The 16,450-nt window shown below is 36.4% G+C and overlaps 1 protein-coding gene across 1 annotated transcript in view; it reads right to left on the bottom strand.

Moving 5' to 3' along the window:
• Positions 1-3,164: 3,164 nt before the first annotated feature.
• Positions 3,165-16,450, bottom strand: part of LOC129745238 (uncharacterized) — a 53,687-nt gene continuing 40,401 nt past the window's right edge. The window contains exon 3 of the mRNA XM_055738179.1: positions 3,165-3,256. Coding sequence (XP_055594154.1) covers positions 3,253-3,256 — 4 coding nt within the window. The 3' untranslated portion in view covers positions 3,165-3,252. The remainder of the gene's footprint in view (positions 3,257-16,450) is intronic.

The following is a 16,450-nucleotide window of genomic DNA, read 5'->3' as shown; positions in this document are numbered from 1 at the left end:
ACTCGATATTGGATTGTGTTGCGCTTCAGGAGGACATCGACCCCTTCGTCTCAACCTTCCAGTAGTGGTGCCGGCTAGGATGCAAGCATCGGGTACCCAAACCCTCGTACCCGCGTGCTCTTCGACGAATTGGAGAGTCGCAAATTCGACCTCGTAGCGCTGTCGGATGTATGCTGGAAGAGCTTCGCCGTACGTACATACGTTCCGAGATGAACATACCAGAATTGCGGCAACCCACACAAGCTTGGAACAGCTTTTATAGTGATGGAGAAGATGCAAAAGCGCGTGATCGGGTAGTGGCCGATCGACCCACGAATGTGCCGATTGTGAATCAAGGGTAGCTTCTTCAACATCAGCATCATCAACCTGCACAGCCTTGCCCTTAGTAGAACCGGTGACGACAAAGACGAATTCTACGCGCAGCAGGAGCTTGAATACGATCGCTGCTCAAAACATGATATCAAGATCGTTATCGAAGATTTCAACGCCCAGGTCGGCCAGAAGGAGGAATTCAAACTGACAATTGGAAGGCTCAGTGCGCACCAGCTGACCAACGAAAACGGCCTAAGACTTAAAAATTTTAAACCGCCTCCAAACGAATTGCCGTAAATACGTGATCTCTTTTTCCACCATCGCCTCCCACACAAGTACACATGGAGATCACCGTATCAAACGCATTCACAGATCAACCACGTTTTGAATAAACGGTCGGCACTTCTCGGACATCATCGACGTCAAATCCTGTCGAAGCGCCAACATCCGGTCAGATCCGGTCATCCACTTCAAAGCCGCATAGGACACGATCGACCGTGACGAGCTATGGAAAATCATGGACGAGAACGGCTTTTCCGGGAAGCTGACCAGACTGATCAAGGCGACGATGGACGGAACGCAGTGCTGTTTGCGGATTTCGGTGAATTGTCGAGTTCTTTCGAGTCGCGCAGGGGGCTTCGACAAGGTGGTAGTTTATCCTGTATGATGTTCAACCTTGGCGTTAGAAGGTGTTAAATATTTGAGTGGTTGTCGAAATGTGGAGTACGATTTTCAACAGATCTAGTAACTTATTATCTATTAACTTAACCGACGACATTGATATATTCGAGAGATCATCTGCGGCGGCGGAGGAGATCTACAGCAACCTGAAACGCGAAGCAGGAAGGATTGAGTTAATGATTTATACGTCCCAAGATTTATACGATCCGAGACCAACCGAACTCGCTTGTCTAGCAATAACAAGGTCACGATCGACGGAGACGAGCTGCAGATAGTAATCGAAGACTTTGTCTATCTCAGCTCACTGACAATGACACTAACCGTGATATCCGGCGGCTATTGATCAGCGGAAGTCCGTGCCTACTATGGACTCCACACAAGCAACACGGTCGAGAAGATTTAGCCCTCGCACGAAGTGTAACCTGTACATGACGCTCATTAGACAGGTTTATTCTCATTAGGCACGAGACGTGGGGAATAGTTCGAAGAGACCCTGCGCACATTCGGATTACTCGAGCGACGAGTGTTAAGAACCATCTTTGGAATGTGGAGGCGAAGGATGAACCACGAGCTCGCGCGACTCTACGGCGAAGCCAGTATCCAGAAGGTGGCGAAGGCTGTACGGATACGCTGGACAGGACATGTTGCGAGAATGCAGGACGACCGTCCTGCAAAACAGGTGTTCGCTACGAATCCGATGGTTAGAACAAGTGGAGCTAGATCTGGCGAATGAGGTGAATGAGAAATTGGAAAACGGTTGCCATGGACCGAGTGAATTTTAGGAACTATGGTTCATCAAGTTATGTCGTGAGACGGAAAACTATGTAAATAATCTATCCACTCCAAGGTTGTCAAAGATTATTTCAACAAATCTCCCATAAAATGCTACACGATGACAGTGTGAATGTTTCAAAATTGTAAGTGAGAAAGGTAGGTGCCAGTAGTGCCAGTAGATTGGTGTAGGTAGATTCTACTCCTTCAGTCTATTCACACTAAACAGCTGAGAATCGAAACATCAAATCTGCCAAAAATAAATAACACTCAGCATAACGTGGGTGTTGAAATAGCTGTTAAATCGATAGGAAGTGTAAAGCATGAAAAAAATAAGTTCAAACCGATTTCCATCAATGCTGCAACGGGAAATTTACCAAACATAAAATCTCATCTTGCAACATTTACGCCGACTTTCTCCAGTTTCCGCAACACCCAGGGATAAACTTGACTTAGCTGAGAAATGTCGCGCAAAGTTACATGTTATATTGAAATGCTCCGAGACCAACGATGGCGATGTGCCTGGGGACATCTTTTTCGCCCTGTGAGCGATGATGGAAAGAGCTTCTTTTTTTTTCTTCTTTTGCAACGATTTGCCATTTTTTCCCGTTTCCCAGAAGATTGTGTTGTTACCGCGAATAAACATATTTCCGAGGAAATGGGAACCGGTTACGGTGCAGCTTATTTACATCTCCGACCGGGAAGCTGGATTTGCTTGTTGGATCAAGATCAAGTTTGGAGACGGGTTTTTTTTGATATTGTGTGTGATGGGCATCGAACACGTTTCGCGATTCGATTAAGGAGAGTGTGAATATTTAATTTTTCAGCATGTTTCGTAATCGGTTGATTAATTTGCCGGTCTAAAAGCCTGATTGATAAAGCAAGCATCATTCCATCACTTGGGATCACCGTCAAGATTCGAAGATTTATGGTATATTCATTTCAAAAAGTCGACTACTTTTATATAGCATCCTGCGTGGATTTCTATCAAATAATTTGTTTTATTAAAAAAAATTGTTGGATCTCACTCGCGATGACCAAATATACAATGTTTATTTCACGGCGATTATTCCAGTCTGACGAACAGCTTGGCAAATGTCCTAACCTAAACAATAACAGAGAGTCGCAAGTGAGAGAGAACGTCAATTCGATATTGTTCTAGAATCGATGAAGAGTGAATCCGTAGTGTTCACTGGAATTGTTGTTAGTTGAACAAATAGGAAATCATTAGGGAAGGGTTGCCAATATGACGTATTGATATTCCAATATATCAATCACTATTGTAATCTGACCTTCTTAAATGACTTGACGAGGATAAATGTGAATATATTATCAGTTTTTCGATACAAATAGTAGTCCGTTTTATTTGATATCACAACAAAATTTATTACCTGAGGTTGGGTTTTTCGGTGTTTTTTTTAAAGTTTTTTGACATTTTAGGAATTTTAAGTCCCAAGTATTTTCCAGCTTTCGATTGAAACGAGTGAATTACCTGAAAAGAGATAAGAAAAAAGTCAAATTAGTTTCACGATCACACGATTCTAACAAATACAGTTTGAGATCTCAAAAGAGACGAAGTTACATTCAAGACAATTTGCATTTTAGGTTATATTGATTCTGAAATCAATAGATACCACTTTTTTAGGTAAATAAACCAGAAAAAATAGTTCAGATGAAGAAATTAAAATAATGTTCTGCTAGGATTAAGCTGGCCACTCCCGAAATAATGATTTTAAGGTTTTGGCCTCACTTTCCTAGACACACACGTTGAATATAAACACATATCTAAACAAGCCCTTTAACCTATTTTTTCAAAGCTACCTTCTTTGAAAGTAGAAGGTAGACCTAGCAAATAAATTACTTTACAAACAAGTGGAAGCGAAAAACATCTTCCATGAGCTGAGCATCATACTTTCGATTGGATTTCCCCCGTTTTTTTTAATGTAAACAATCTCGAATGAAGGATGAAGAAATATTTGCACCGGACAGTCTCGGTCAACAATTTAACCCCCCCTAGGAGGGAGGTAGCATCAGCCAGGTTTGCCAGCAATGGTCAGTTTCTTTTAAGGTCTATATAAAAAAAAAACCTTTCCTTCGACGTCGTCATCTTCCGAAGGCCCTGACTGCCAATGTCAACATGTCAGCGATGCTTTTGATCTTGGTCCGGCGGCCGGCCCGGCCTATTCGAGCGCCATCCTCCGGCTTCAATCTCATTAGAGTGGAAATTAACCAGCCGAAGACATGAGCTCCACAACATAAAATTATTGAACGACTACTGCTGAGAGTGAACCCTTCGCCATTTGTCTGTCAGTCGTTTATACGACTGTCAAAAGTTGACTGTCAGGAAATCTATGCGAACTTATAGCAACGGGACAAAACGGGGCTGATGGTGGTTGTGATATCATTATGAGCCACAAGTCAAATGAAACGAACGAAAAAAAGTTAAACAATCACTTAAGTTGCTAAACGATTGTGACATTTGTCGCTGCCTTTTTCAAACACCTTTTCAGCTTTCCAAAAATGGGCAAACTAGCTGACGTTCGAGGGATTTTTTTTTCTTCGTTCAAACTGGAAGGGAAGCTCATTATAAAATCGAGCGCTGGGATGTTGAACGGTGGCAACAAAAAATTAAGGCGGAGACGCTGGTTTTTTTTTGCCTTTGATATTCTGGAACATGCTTCCGGGCAGACAAATTGTTGATTATAATTTGACAAGTTTATTAATGTTGCATAATTAACCGTAGAGCTGGGAATGAGAACGTATGATTCAATTCCGATTTGGCAGTTAGGCAATTTGCGATCTGGGGCAGAACGGCATTTTTCCTCTTGTACCTTGTCTTAGGTCAAACTGAAAAAACTATTTAGAAGACTTATGACAAATTGGCTAGTCTCTATAAAGTCTCTCTAAAGACGTTGTACAATTGTCTGAGAGTAACAGACACCGGAAGTAATTTATTCAAACATCCAATGTAACATAACAATAAATCAAAGCTACAAAAAAAGTTGAGTCCGATTCTTACAGAAAAACAGAAATCAAACAAAACGTATTCCATGCCAACATAAGATGACACCCCGATTCGTTGTGGAAAAAAAACATAAAACAAAAAACCATTATAAATGCGGCAAAGAATACTTTTTTCGGGTTAACTGCATGACTTGTAAGCTACAGCTAAGCAGAAAAAAAATGAGGACACTCAGTCAGTCGTGCCAAATTGCGCTGACTGTTGTATGTTGTTATATTGACGCGGCAAAGGAAAGACACACAAAATACAGCAAATCAATAAGTTTAAGGGGCCTGATGTTGTACGGGGGGAATTTTCAACCGGTCGATGGAACTCGGAGCATTGACGACAAGCGGAAAAGTCAACGGAATCGACTAGTGACAGCTTCAATGGCTGGATGGATATGTTTATGTTGGTTTGCCATCTGACGGCTGCCAGCTCGTAACTTACTATTGTAATTGAGTTGTACTATCGAAGGAAAACTTCACCATTCCGATGGATCGTCGTCAATCGAGATCGATTGAGGCGTCTTAATCCGATGAGGCAAATGGAACCAGTGACCTTTTTTGTCTAGTGCGGAAAATGATCCAGGAAGAGCTTGTTTTAAAAAACGTCACTCTGAAGTCTAAACATGTGGTGTTCCCAAAATCCTTAAATACTTAGACGTACAAAATTGACAAAATCGGATAAATCTAAGTGTATAAATCTTTCAGAATTATAGATTTATGGCTTATTTGAAGAGTCCTTGTCTTTGGGTACTACTTGGACGTTACTTGCGACATATCACTCACTCAGCATTTTTTTCTCAATGTCAACAAGAACGGAACATTTTGTAGCAAGGCAGCACTGCCGTGATAAGCCGAAGTGACGTACCTCCATTCTTGACGATTTTGACTTTTTGATTCTATGCGTTTTTCGACGAGGCTTTTTGATTTTCGAAAAAAATCAAACCGTTTTTGAAATATTTGAAAAAAACGAAACGGCTGCGTTTATACGCCGCCGTGACGTATATCCGATCATCAATGGAAAAAATACAGAATGAATGTCGTTACTCAAAATAGTTTTTGATTTATATTCTTAATGTTTTAGGCGGCATCCATAAATTACGTAACGCAAAAAATGCACTTTTTAGACCACCTCCTCCCCGTATGTCACAAATCGTAACGCTTCGATGTACCCCCTATGAAAATTACGCAACGCTGACAATACCCCCCCCCCCCAGCATCTTCTCATGTTTTAAATACCGATTTTCGAAGGTTTAAAACAACATTTAACATTACATTTTTAACGTTCTTCAAAACGGAAATTAATATCTATCCAAATCGCTTCTTAGTACTCATTGATGATAACTCTCTGATAAGAGAAATTAATTGTTTTACTACGAGTTGCCCTATGCTTGTCAACTGATGAGTGATGATTTATATTGTTTACTTTATTCTGTTCAAGGAGCATAACTTGTTATTCAAAATATACTCCACTTAGTAATATTCGTCGGAATAATTTAAACTGCAGTTTTTCAATCAGTTGAGAAAAAATAGTAATATTTCCGTTTTTAGATTGGACTGAATTCTTGGGGGTAAATTTACCCAATATTCGGTTTTCCAACGGGTATTTCACGGATATCCCATACACATTTTATGTGTGTGTATGTGTATTTAATTATTTATCTCAGAATCTTTAAAGAGGAAAGGCTACAAACCAGTTTCAATCTTTTACAAATTTTAAGCTGATTTTAGTTTGCTTATTATTCTGCAAAAAATACATGACATCTTAAAAGCTGCAATTAATCTGAAATTTTTAAAGAAAAAATCGTTACGTAACGATTAAAAACCTCCCCCCCCCCCCTCCCCTATGTCACAATTCGTCACGCACGAGCTTACTCCCTTCCTCCCCTAGGAGCGTTACGTAATTTATGGATGCCCCCTTAGATGTATGCTCAATTTGACATGATTATCTGTTTATAACAAAAACTGTACCAACCCACCTATTATTAGATACAACTCCAAAATTTTACAATTTTTTTTATATTTCTGAGTTAAGAAAATCCTATAAATGAATAGGGTGGTTTATCCTCAGGAAATCTTGAAAAAATCTAGATAAAATCAATACTTCATATGGACAACTCCCGTTTGTGGCCTTTAACCAAAATTTTATTTTGCACAAATTTGTGTATAAATATGAAGTGTTTTTATGACAAGGCACAGTGGTTCAGGACGGAACTATATCGTGGCGAAATTAAATATGAAGATATTATAAGAGATAGACAAATCGTGTCTTCAGCAAAAATGCTCATATCAAACCATGCGCTTTAAAAATCTTAAATCAAATATAAGGGCGTGTCATTTTTGCATGATTTCCACATAGAAACTTTTCCCAGTGAAGATAGAGCCAAATTGTCTTCTAAAAAGTTGTAGCCAACGGTTTGAAGCAACTTTACCGAAGACATACCGTTATTTATGAGATTTTTTTTTGCAAAAACTTGTACTTTTTAAACTCTCATATCTCGGATTGGTGCTAGCCAAAAGTTGGTGCTATTTAGTTCAAGTATCAAATATTTGATTGTGAAATTATGGGAGATAGGTTTATTTTAATTTTCAATACAAATTCACACATTTGAAGACCCTGTAAAAGAGGGCGCCCCATTTCTCGTGCAAAAGTCAAATTTTCATTGTTTCGTTATTGTCTGAGCCTATGCGATACTGGAATAAACGATTAAGCAAATTTTTCTTGCTTTTAGTCAAATTTGCGAAAAAATTATTTCAAAAATAGTAAAAAAAACTCAGTAATTTCCCGATGTATTTCTAAGTGAAATTATCGCAAAACATTGTAGGTATTATTTATATAGATCACCTTTCAAGCTGACCTTTGACAAAAAAATCAATAAAAAAATTTAATTGACTGTTACACAAAACCTTCATAAGCCCATAAGCCCATGATATTATCTGAATCCGATGCATTATAAATAATAACGCAGTAATTGACTTAGACGGTCACCCCCTTTTTGCACCGACCTGAAATATAAAATTTAAAATCAATTGGTAATTCTGGAAAACGTTCGTGTGCAGATTTCGATGAAATCAAATAATACCTTCAAAATTGCTAAAGCAGTACAGGATGGACTCGAGTCTACGTAGACTGAATTACCCGGTGGCTCGGTTATCCGTGATTTGATTACCTGTGAATTTTGATTCGATTATCCGCTGAATTTTTTCGTGATTCTTTTAACATTGAAAATAAATAAGAAACCCATAATTTTGCCATATATTTAAGAAAAAAAAAAGGTTTTTAACAAAATAATAAATTTAGACAGTATTATTATTCAAGTTAAAAACTTCCCTGCAATTTCTGCAAACTGGAATGTTTTTATATTGGCAAACAATTTTTAATCTCATCGCCTTATCGTTTACGAATGAATTGCTTGCCTGGAAAATATTTCATCGCCAACATAGAATAAAGAATCATTATTGAGATTCGAAACACTCTTCACAACTTCTTCAACATCAATCTGAGCGACTTTTTTTTTTAATTTTACTGCTCCATTTGTTTAATTGATATGATAACCATCATCTGATATCGTCCTCGTCTTCGAAATTTCTTTCTTTGTATATCAAATTTTATTTGAAAATTTTTGAAAAGCGAAGCTAACATGAATCAATTTTTTTAAAAAACTCTTTCAGTTGAATCAAAACTTTACGCGAGGTACCACATTTTTGACTTGAACGCGAATTTTTGGAAGGATCATGAAACAATATGTTTTCACTCCGCCAATCAGTCTATAAATTTTTGTATTTTCTACAGTACCCAATAACGAAAAAGGAAAAAGGTAATCAATGGTTTATTCATTTATCAAAATCAGAATCTCATGATTTTTAGAAATGAAAAAGGAAAAAATGGCAGGGTGACCACTCAATTTAAATTTTTCAGATTCCGCATTTTTTCGACTTTTTTCCGCACGGTCTCACGAAATTCCCGATTCTAAAAACAAAAAATCAGTCACAGAAGCTCTATTAAACGGTTTTCTACCTTAAATATTAGGCTGGAACAAATGTCAATTTCTTCTTTTTTTATATTTGTCTGCGTTTACACGTCTTTGCCTAGGGCCAATGATGGCCCAACTTGGCTTTCTTCTTTTGTCACCCCCACCATCGAAATTTCAAAAAAAAAAACCGTTTGTTTGAAGTTTGAAGTAATTTATTAAAATTTTGAACAAAATCAAATGTTCGAAAGATTACAAGTGCAAAAAACCAATTTTGGAAAATTGGAGTTATTTCACCTTTTGTATTCTTGATTTTTTATTGAATTTTTCGATTAAAAATTACTTACCTTGTGGTTTTTTGCAATTATATACTATGAAATTTTGTTTTGTTGCATACAAGCTTTCGTGCAATTTATACCAATTTATCAGTTTGTCGCATTATTTTTTATTATCCACCACACACCCACCGCCAGATTCAGATGATAGTAGGAAATCAAGAGAAGAAAGAAAAGATTAAGAGAGATAGGTAGAGGATTGAAATTGAGGAAAAACGTGAGTTTGATAGTAAGAAGCTGGGGGAGGAAGACTGGAATTTGCTGCATCGTTTTCTGCATCGTTTTTTTACTGTTCGGCAAAAAGCCAGCAATTGTTGAAAAGATTTGTAATCGTTCAAATTTTAACTAGATGATCAGTTTCGTGTAGTGAGTCATGTAACTCAGTTGTTTAGGTGCTAAATTTAAATTGAGCTATATTTTTAGAAGAACCATTAATCAAGCCATTTTTATTTATCAGCTTCAAAACTTTGACGCAATTTGCAGGAATTTGCCATAGCAAAACAAAACCTAATTAAATCATTTTTTGTTGATACTTACGGTTTCCTTCAGCAGCAGCACAGCGGCACAGCAGCAAACTTCTGCTGCCACGAGCGAAACCAAAACAGTTTGTTTTGGTTCCGCATGCTTTGAGTCAATTCGCAATTGAAACAATAGCGGTGATGATTGATGATGACAGCTGATGATGGTAAACACGGTATAAATGTTTACATCATCACACGGTTAAGCGAGACAACACAAATTGGGTTCGTGGTAACTCACCAGTGTTGCCAGATATTCTGAGTGGTTAGCTCAGAATATCACACGAAAATGAGAAAACTAATAAGTGAGGATATCACTTCAGTGAATATTGTAAATAGCTATCGCTTATGTTATAAGTAGTTCTTTAAGGACTTGACGAACAAAATGAATAAAGATTAACTCTATTCCACCACTGAAACCTGCGTTTTTGACATTTTTTTTATACAAAACAAGTGCTTTTCAGCATGAAACAAGTTTTATTAAAAATTACTAAATAGGAAAGTAAAATTTTGAACCTTCGCACGGTCGGTAGATTGATGAGAGAAATTTGACGTTTGAAATTTTTATTCTTTTTTTATTCAGTCTTCCTCCCCCAGGTAAGAAGCATAAATTATAGTTTGCTAAAAAGTTGCAATTGTGGTAATATCCCTTCATTACCACTCGTGTTCAAGTGAACAAGTGAACAAAAGGACTTTCTAAATAAGTCGTAAGTACTTTAAACTTTTTTTGAAAAACCCTTTGCTAAAAATCACTTTACTCAAAAAATGTAGGTTAGCTAAACTTGATACCGAGTAAGTCGGGAAAGTTCCCTTCGAAAAACAGAAAAGTATTTTCCTCGATTGTTCAACGATATCAGCTAGGAAGCAGGAAGGATATCGTGAGTATTTTTAAATGTAATATGCGAAACATTTATTGATAAAATCTTATAACCTAAAATCATAGGTTAGAACAAGTGTGGCAACCGATCTTGAATTCTAAGTTGTGCGCTAAAATAGGAACAACGCCACTAAAATTGTGAGTTAAAAAACTTTCACTTTCTCAAAGTTACCCAATTCTAATTAAATTCCCTAATATCTACAGCTTAAAAGTGACAATAAAATTGTTCAGCTATCCAGAAGTGGCGTTTCATTCCACCGCGGCAACAGGTTGATTGAGATTTTGTTGATCACACAAATGTATAAATTAATTTATTTTTCAAAAGTTTATCTTTTCCACAGAAATTCTCAAAACAGACTCTTAGAAGCTGTATATTTTTCAAAAATTGCATTTTAATCTTACTCTGAGATTGTAAATTTGAAACTTCAGTTTGATTTCTGTATAAGAAATTTTAATTTTAAAACTAAATCCTGAAAATAAATTTTTCATCTGCATTTTGAGTTCAACTTCTGTATAAATAATAAAAATGTCAATTCGATTTCTTAGTATGAAGTTTCTATCTAAATTTTCAATTTAAATCGAAAATTAATTCAGATTCTGAAATTCTTCATTTGGGTATAATTTTTGTATGATATACTTTTGATAAACACGAATTTTTATTTATGATTGAAACTTTTCGATTCTTGATCAAGCATTGGAATCATAAATGAATATTCATTTTTGTTGGACTGCCAGCCAAAAAAATATCCCAAAAAATCCAATAATAGTCGACAAATCACACAGACATCGACACATCAGTCGACACCACGACAAATGAATTACATTTCTAAACAACTATTTGAATTTTCAATTTGAGTTCAAAACCCTGTTTTTAATTTAATTATTTAAATAAACTTTTTCTTTATTCGGACTCTTAATGCCAGTTATTTTTAACATTTGTCCATCTCTAACAGAACAAAATTGACAATTTGTATTTGAAGCTTCTGAATTTTTTTTCTTTTGATGAACTTTCCTATTCAGTATGTAAATATATGAAGAGGAAAAATAATTTCTTTGCTATTTTCAATTCCCGGTAATATCGGTTTCCCCGGTTCGCGGGCCACCCTAAATTCAATAAGAAAATTAAAAAAAAAAGCCAAACCAAAAAGAGAAAATGGGCAATGTTTATTTCAATAATTTATGAGAATATTTAGAAGCAGTGATAATATTATTGTTTTTTTTTTAATATACGTATTTGAAACAAATTTGAAAGATTTGGATTTATCAGAAATTCTGTGCTGTTGTTGTTGTTGTATGTTTATTTTTAGAGGGTTTTTAGCCTTCAACTTTTACCCTCAAAATTCTGTGCGAAGAGTATGAAAATAATTAAAAGGTGTCTTAAGGTGTCATAAAATAACATACTAAATGATTAAACACAGCCGCAAAAAAGTAAAACAGGGTTGCTAGCCGTTTTTCGTTTTGAAATTCCAAAGTTTTTTTCCCGGTTTTACCCCGGTTTTTTCCCGGTTATAAATGATGATTTTCTCGATATTTATTATACTCGATGTTATATTGGTTAATAAAAAAAATTGATGTATGTAAAGGGCCACAAATTTCTATCAATTGTATCCCAAAACTTGTTAAGCGCTTAAATATCACATTCTTGAAAAAAATACATCTTAATTTCTTCAAAATCGATGTTCCGTTTTCGGTCTAAAATTACACGATTTTTTCTTGCTGTGTAGATAGTTTCGTGTATAGTTTTAATTATTAAATTTATAACATTTTAGTTATGCTTGTAAGTGTAGTACACTTGCGGAGAGCGGAAAATGAGATATCTCAAATTGCTCCCCAATTTAAAAAAAAAAGGCGATTCACACTTCTTTTGCTTACTAATAAACAAAAATCAGCTTTTAAGAGATAAATCTAAATCTTGACTGTCAAAACTACTCTTCAAAATTTAGAAATAAATTTAAAAATATTTATGAAATTCCATGAAAAAATTTAAAGCAGGACAATTTTCCCGGTGAGGTGCCGAAATTCCCGGGTTTTCCCGGTTTCCCGGTGACGCGATGAAATTCCAATGTTTTTCCCGATATTCCCGGTTTTCGCTAGCAACCCTGGTAAAATCATGTCACAAAGAATATTAATTTTAATCTTATTTGCAATCATGTGATTTATTTATTTCAAAAACCTCGTTTGAATATATTTAACAAATTTTTTAAAACCCTAGGTTTTTCAACAAAAAATATTTTTCAAATGATACAAAAATTTTCATTTCGTTCTCCTTGATATTTCATCTAAAAATATTTTATAGTTTTTGATTATATATTAGAGGACAAATGGTCGGAATTCAACCAGACCGAACTAAAAGTTATCAGCATTTTTTTTCGAGAAACTTCAGTTTAATGTACAAATATTCATACAAGAGACAACATTTATTAATTTGTAAGGACCAGAATCAGTTGTTTTCAACCCATGAAGCTAGTTTCCGTCGATATGATTGACGGAAACTAGCTTCATGGGTTGAAAACAACTGATTCTGGTCCTTACAAATTAATAAATGTTGTCTCTTGTATGAATATTTGTACATTAAACTGAAGTTTCTCGAAAAAAAATGCTGATAACTTTTAGTTCGGTCTGGTTGAATTCCGACCATTTGTCCTCTGGTATATAATCAAAAACTATAAAATATTTTTAGATGAAATATCAAGGAGAACGAAATGAAAATTTTAGCTTTTTCGGTCTTGTAAATGAGATTCAAATTTTGTTGTTTGAAAATTATCTCATGATGGCTCATCATGGCTAGTGAAGTAGACAATGTGCAACTCGAGACCCTATACACCCAACCCTCGGGTAGTGGTCATATCACCTCTTGTCTGCAACTCCGATTCTCTACCTCCCCGTGGTACTAGCTGGGGTGCGAGCAACCTTAGCGGAGATCGGGTACCCAACCCCGGTGGATGCTTTGGTCGCATGCAGAATGAGTTAGGGGGCTTCGTACGCGTCTGTTCTCCATGTTAGGGGCGGCGTGCGGAGTGCAACAACGTCCTGGTGGTGTTCGGGACCCAAAACAGCAACATCACGACGGTCCTCCTGCGAGATAGTGGGGTTAGCTGCGGGCCTTGCGAGCCTGTGACTACTAAAAAAACATAAGCAACGAATAACGAACTCATGACGATGGCTTTCAGTTCGGTCTGGTCGAACCCAACCAAATATTCGTTAAAAATTTTTAAAAGGCTCAAAATGTTAAATTGTAAAATAAATCAAAGATAAGCCCCAAAACATTCAAGAATGCTGGGTATTCATTGAAAGTTTATTCATTTAAAGTTTATGTCTGAATGTGAAAATCAACCAAAAATTAAAAGATTGGCCTCAAAATATTTAAGAATGCTAGGCATTTATTGGAAGTTTATTCATTTAAAGTTTATTTCTGAACCGTTTCACAATTTGAAGGTTCAAAGATTCAAGAAATCTCACTAGACTAAAGTAAACGACGAAGCTCTGACTTTAAATTTCACACGTGCGCGTGTACGTGTTCAATGAATCGTTCGAATGTAGAAATCGTTCGAAGGAAACTAAAGCTATTGATGAAAAAGTGGTTTTTCGTGTTTCTCCCGAACAAAATGTCTCAAAATCCCATACAAATTTCAGGCTCGTTGAGCGACCCCTTCCCGTGATCCGATCTGGCCCAAATTTGGCATGAGATCTTGTACTAGGCCAAGGATCAATTTAAGCCTGCAGCGCATAACTTTTTCAAAAGTCGGGTCATTTGGGGCACTCTAGTGTTCATATTATGTGCATGATTAGTTAATGTTCGGAATTTTTGTTGAAACATTTCGTTGCTTAAACAAAAAAGAAGATGCAATTCAACGAGAGTTAACACATGAAAGACCTCAAAGAAAATCAATCGGAAAAATCTTGTATTTCTACAATTTATTTCTCGGTAACAAATGGATCTGAACTGAAGTCTACAATTTTATCATTTTTGAGTTGCTCGAAGTTTCGATTTTTTTTGGTTTAAGTGTTAGTTTCGCATTTTTTTCAGCTATCCTGGCACATTGAAGGCACTGAAATATATGAATTGAGCAGCTGAGCCAAAAATTTCCGATTTATTTGAGGAATTCCCTTCTGTTTCCCGCATTTTCCCGATGGATCCCGTCTTTTTCCCGCATTTCCCGAATGAGTGGTCACCCTGAAATAGGCAAGAAACATTGTTTTCATATGCAAACAATCGTTGAAAAAGTTCTAGAGAAGTCTCACTTTCTGTTCAAGCCTGAGATTTGAACCGAGCAATTTCTGAGATATTGAAATTTGATTGGAAGAGACCAAACAGTTGGAATTACGAAGATTTTCGTTGGCTCAAACAACTACAGGCTTAATTCATTGGATTTTTTTCACGAATAACCTAATTTTTCTCAATATTCTCTTAAATTTAGGTAGCCCCATTTACAAGACCCATCTTTATTCATTAGAAGATATATGGAAAAGTAAAAGAATTATGTGTGTCAATTTATTGTTTTATCCTTCCATTTATATCGACTGGTCATATTTATATTTTTTTTTTTTTCATTTTTTTTACATTTTCATCATGTTTTGTTATTTGTCATTTTGTAATTTTTATCATTTTTGTCAATCTTGTCAATTGCGTCGCCAATGACAATTTTTGTAACGTTTATCATGTTTATTACATTTGTCGTTCTATTGTTTTTTGTAATTTTAGTTACTATTGTTATTTTTACTTATTTTAATAAATTTCGAAGCTTTTCTCCTAGAAAACTGAGAGTGCATTCATGCCGAATTGAACGTAAATTCACCATAAATCAGTTTTTTCGACTTAAGTCTTAAGTAGACTGATGAGGTATCAAAAACTTTGCAAACTTTTAAACAGGAATTATTTCATAAGGCATCTGTTTGATGCCTTCTTCAAACCATACTGTCATGTGATTTATTTCTACATTTTAGTCACAACGCTCTGTTCCAAATCAAGTTTAAACCATTCAGTAGTATCGATCAATTTTACCCGCCTGAACGCCCAATTCAGTCACGTGCGCCTTGCGATAGCTTTCAGTGTATAAGAGCAACACTTTAAGAAATTACCATAAATCGAACGGGCAATCAGCTAATAGCGCGCTCACCGGTACGCCTCAGAAATGTTCGTATGTCACGCCATACGCATTTGTTAAGAATCGCAATAAACAGTTAAGCTAATAGAGAACGCAATTCGGGGCGATAGATTTGTAGGTTTTTTTTCCTTTAAGCGCACAAGTTCATGCTCATGGTAAGTTTCTTTGCCGCCAAAAGTACCGGTTTCCGACACACAGGGCTTCATTTGGTTGTTTATAAATTCAAGCATTTAGCCACCTTTTGGACTGAGGTATGCAGCTTTAAAACTGACAATCAATCTACTTGGAAATTTTTGCCGGGCGAAAAATGTCTGCAACCTCTTAGCAGAATGATGGCGGAGGAATGGCAAACATTTGGCAGCAAAACATGGACCAACAACATCCATCAGAGCTCGAGCCAAGTTAAAGAGAGCCACATGGCAAAGTAATTACGGTGTTCCTGAAATTGGTGCAGCTTTCTTGTTGCAGCTGACATGACTCCTCAGGAGAATATTCACCTGTCCTACTCACCTGAACGTTTTATAGTCGGAGGATATGTGTGCAATGTGTGAGATCCGCAATAATCTACCTTCGTCGTCGTCGTCGTCCCTAGTTGAGGTTGAAATTGTGAAGATTCTTCTTCCTTGGTGCCCGTGGCTGTAAATATGTACCAACTAAATATACTTATGTATGGGTACACGTCTACTCGATTCTAAGCTGCGGGATCTCATTATCGGGAAATGTAACTGTAATGAATCAGTTCTGAGCACGTTTGCCGGCAATAATTAGATGAAATCATGATTGTAATTAAGTTTGCCGATTGTGGTGATTTGGCACAGTGAGCCTCCTTCGGAGAATTGGAATTGATTTCTGATTGAAGGAGAATGGAGCCCCT

The sequence above is a fragment of the Uranotaenia lowii genome, chromosome 2, assembly GCF_029784155.1.
Source record: "Uranotaenia lowii strain MFRU-FL chromosome 2, ASM2978415v1, whole genome shotgun sequence".
NCBI lineage: Eukaryota > Metazoa > Arthropoda > Insecta > Diptera > Culicidae > Uranotaenia > Uranotaenia lowii.
The sequence above is the reverse complement of the archived record's forward strand: the minus strand, read 5'-3'. Positions and strand labels throughout refer to the sequence as shown.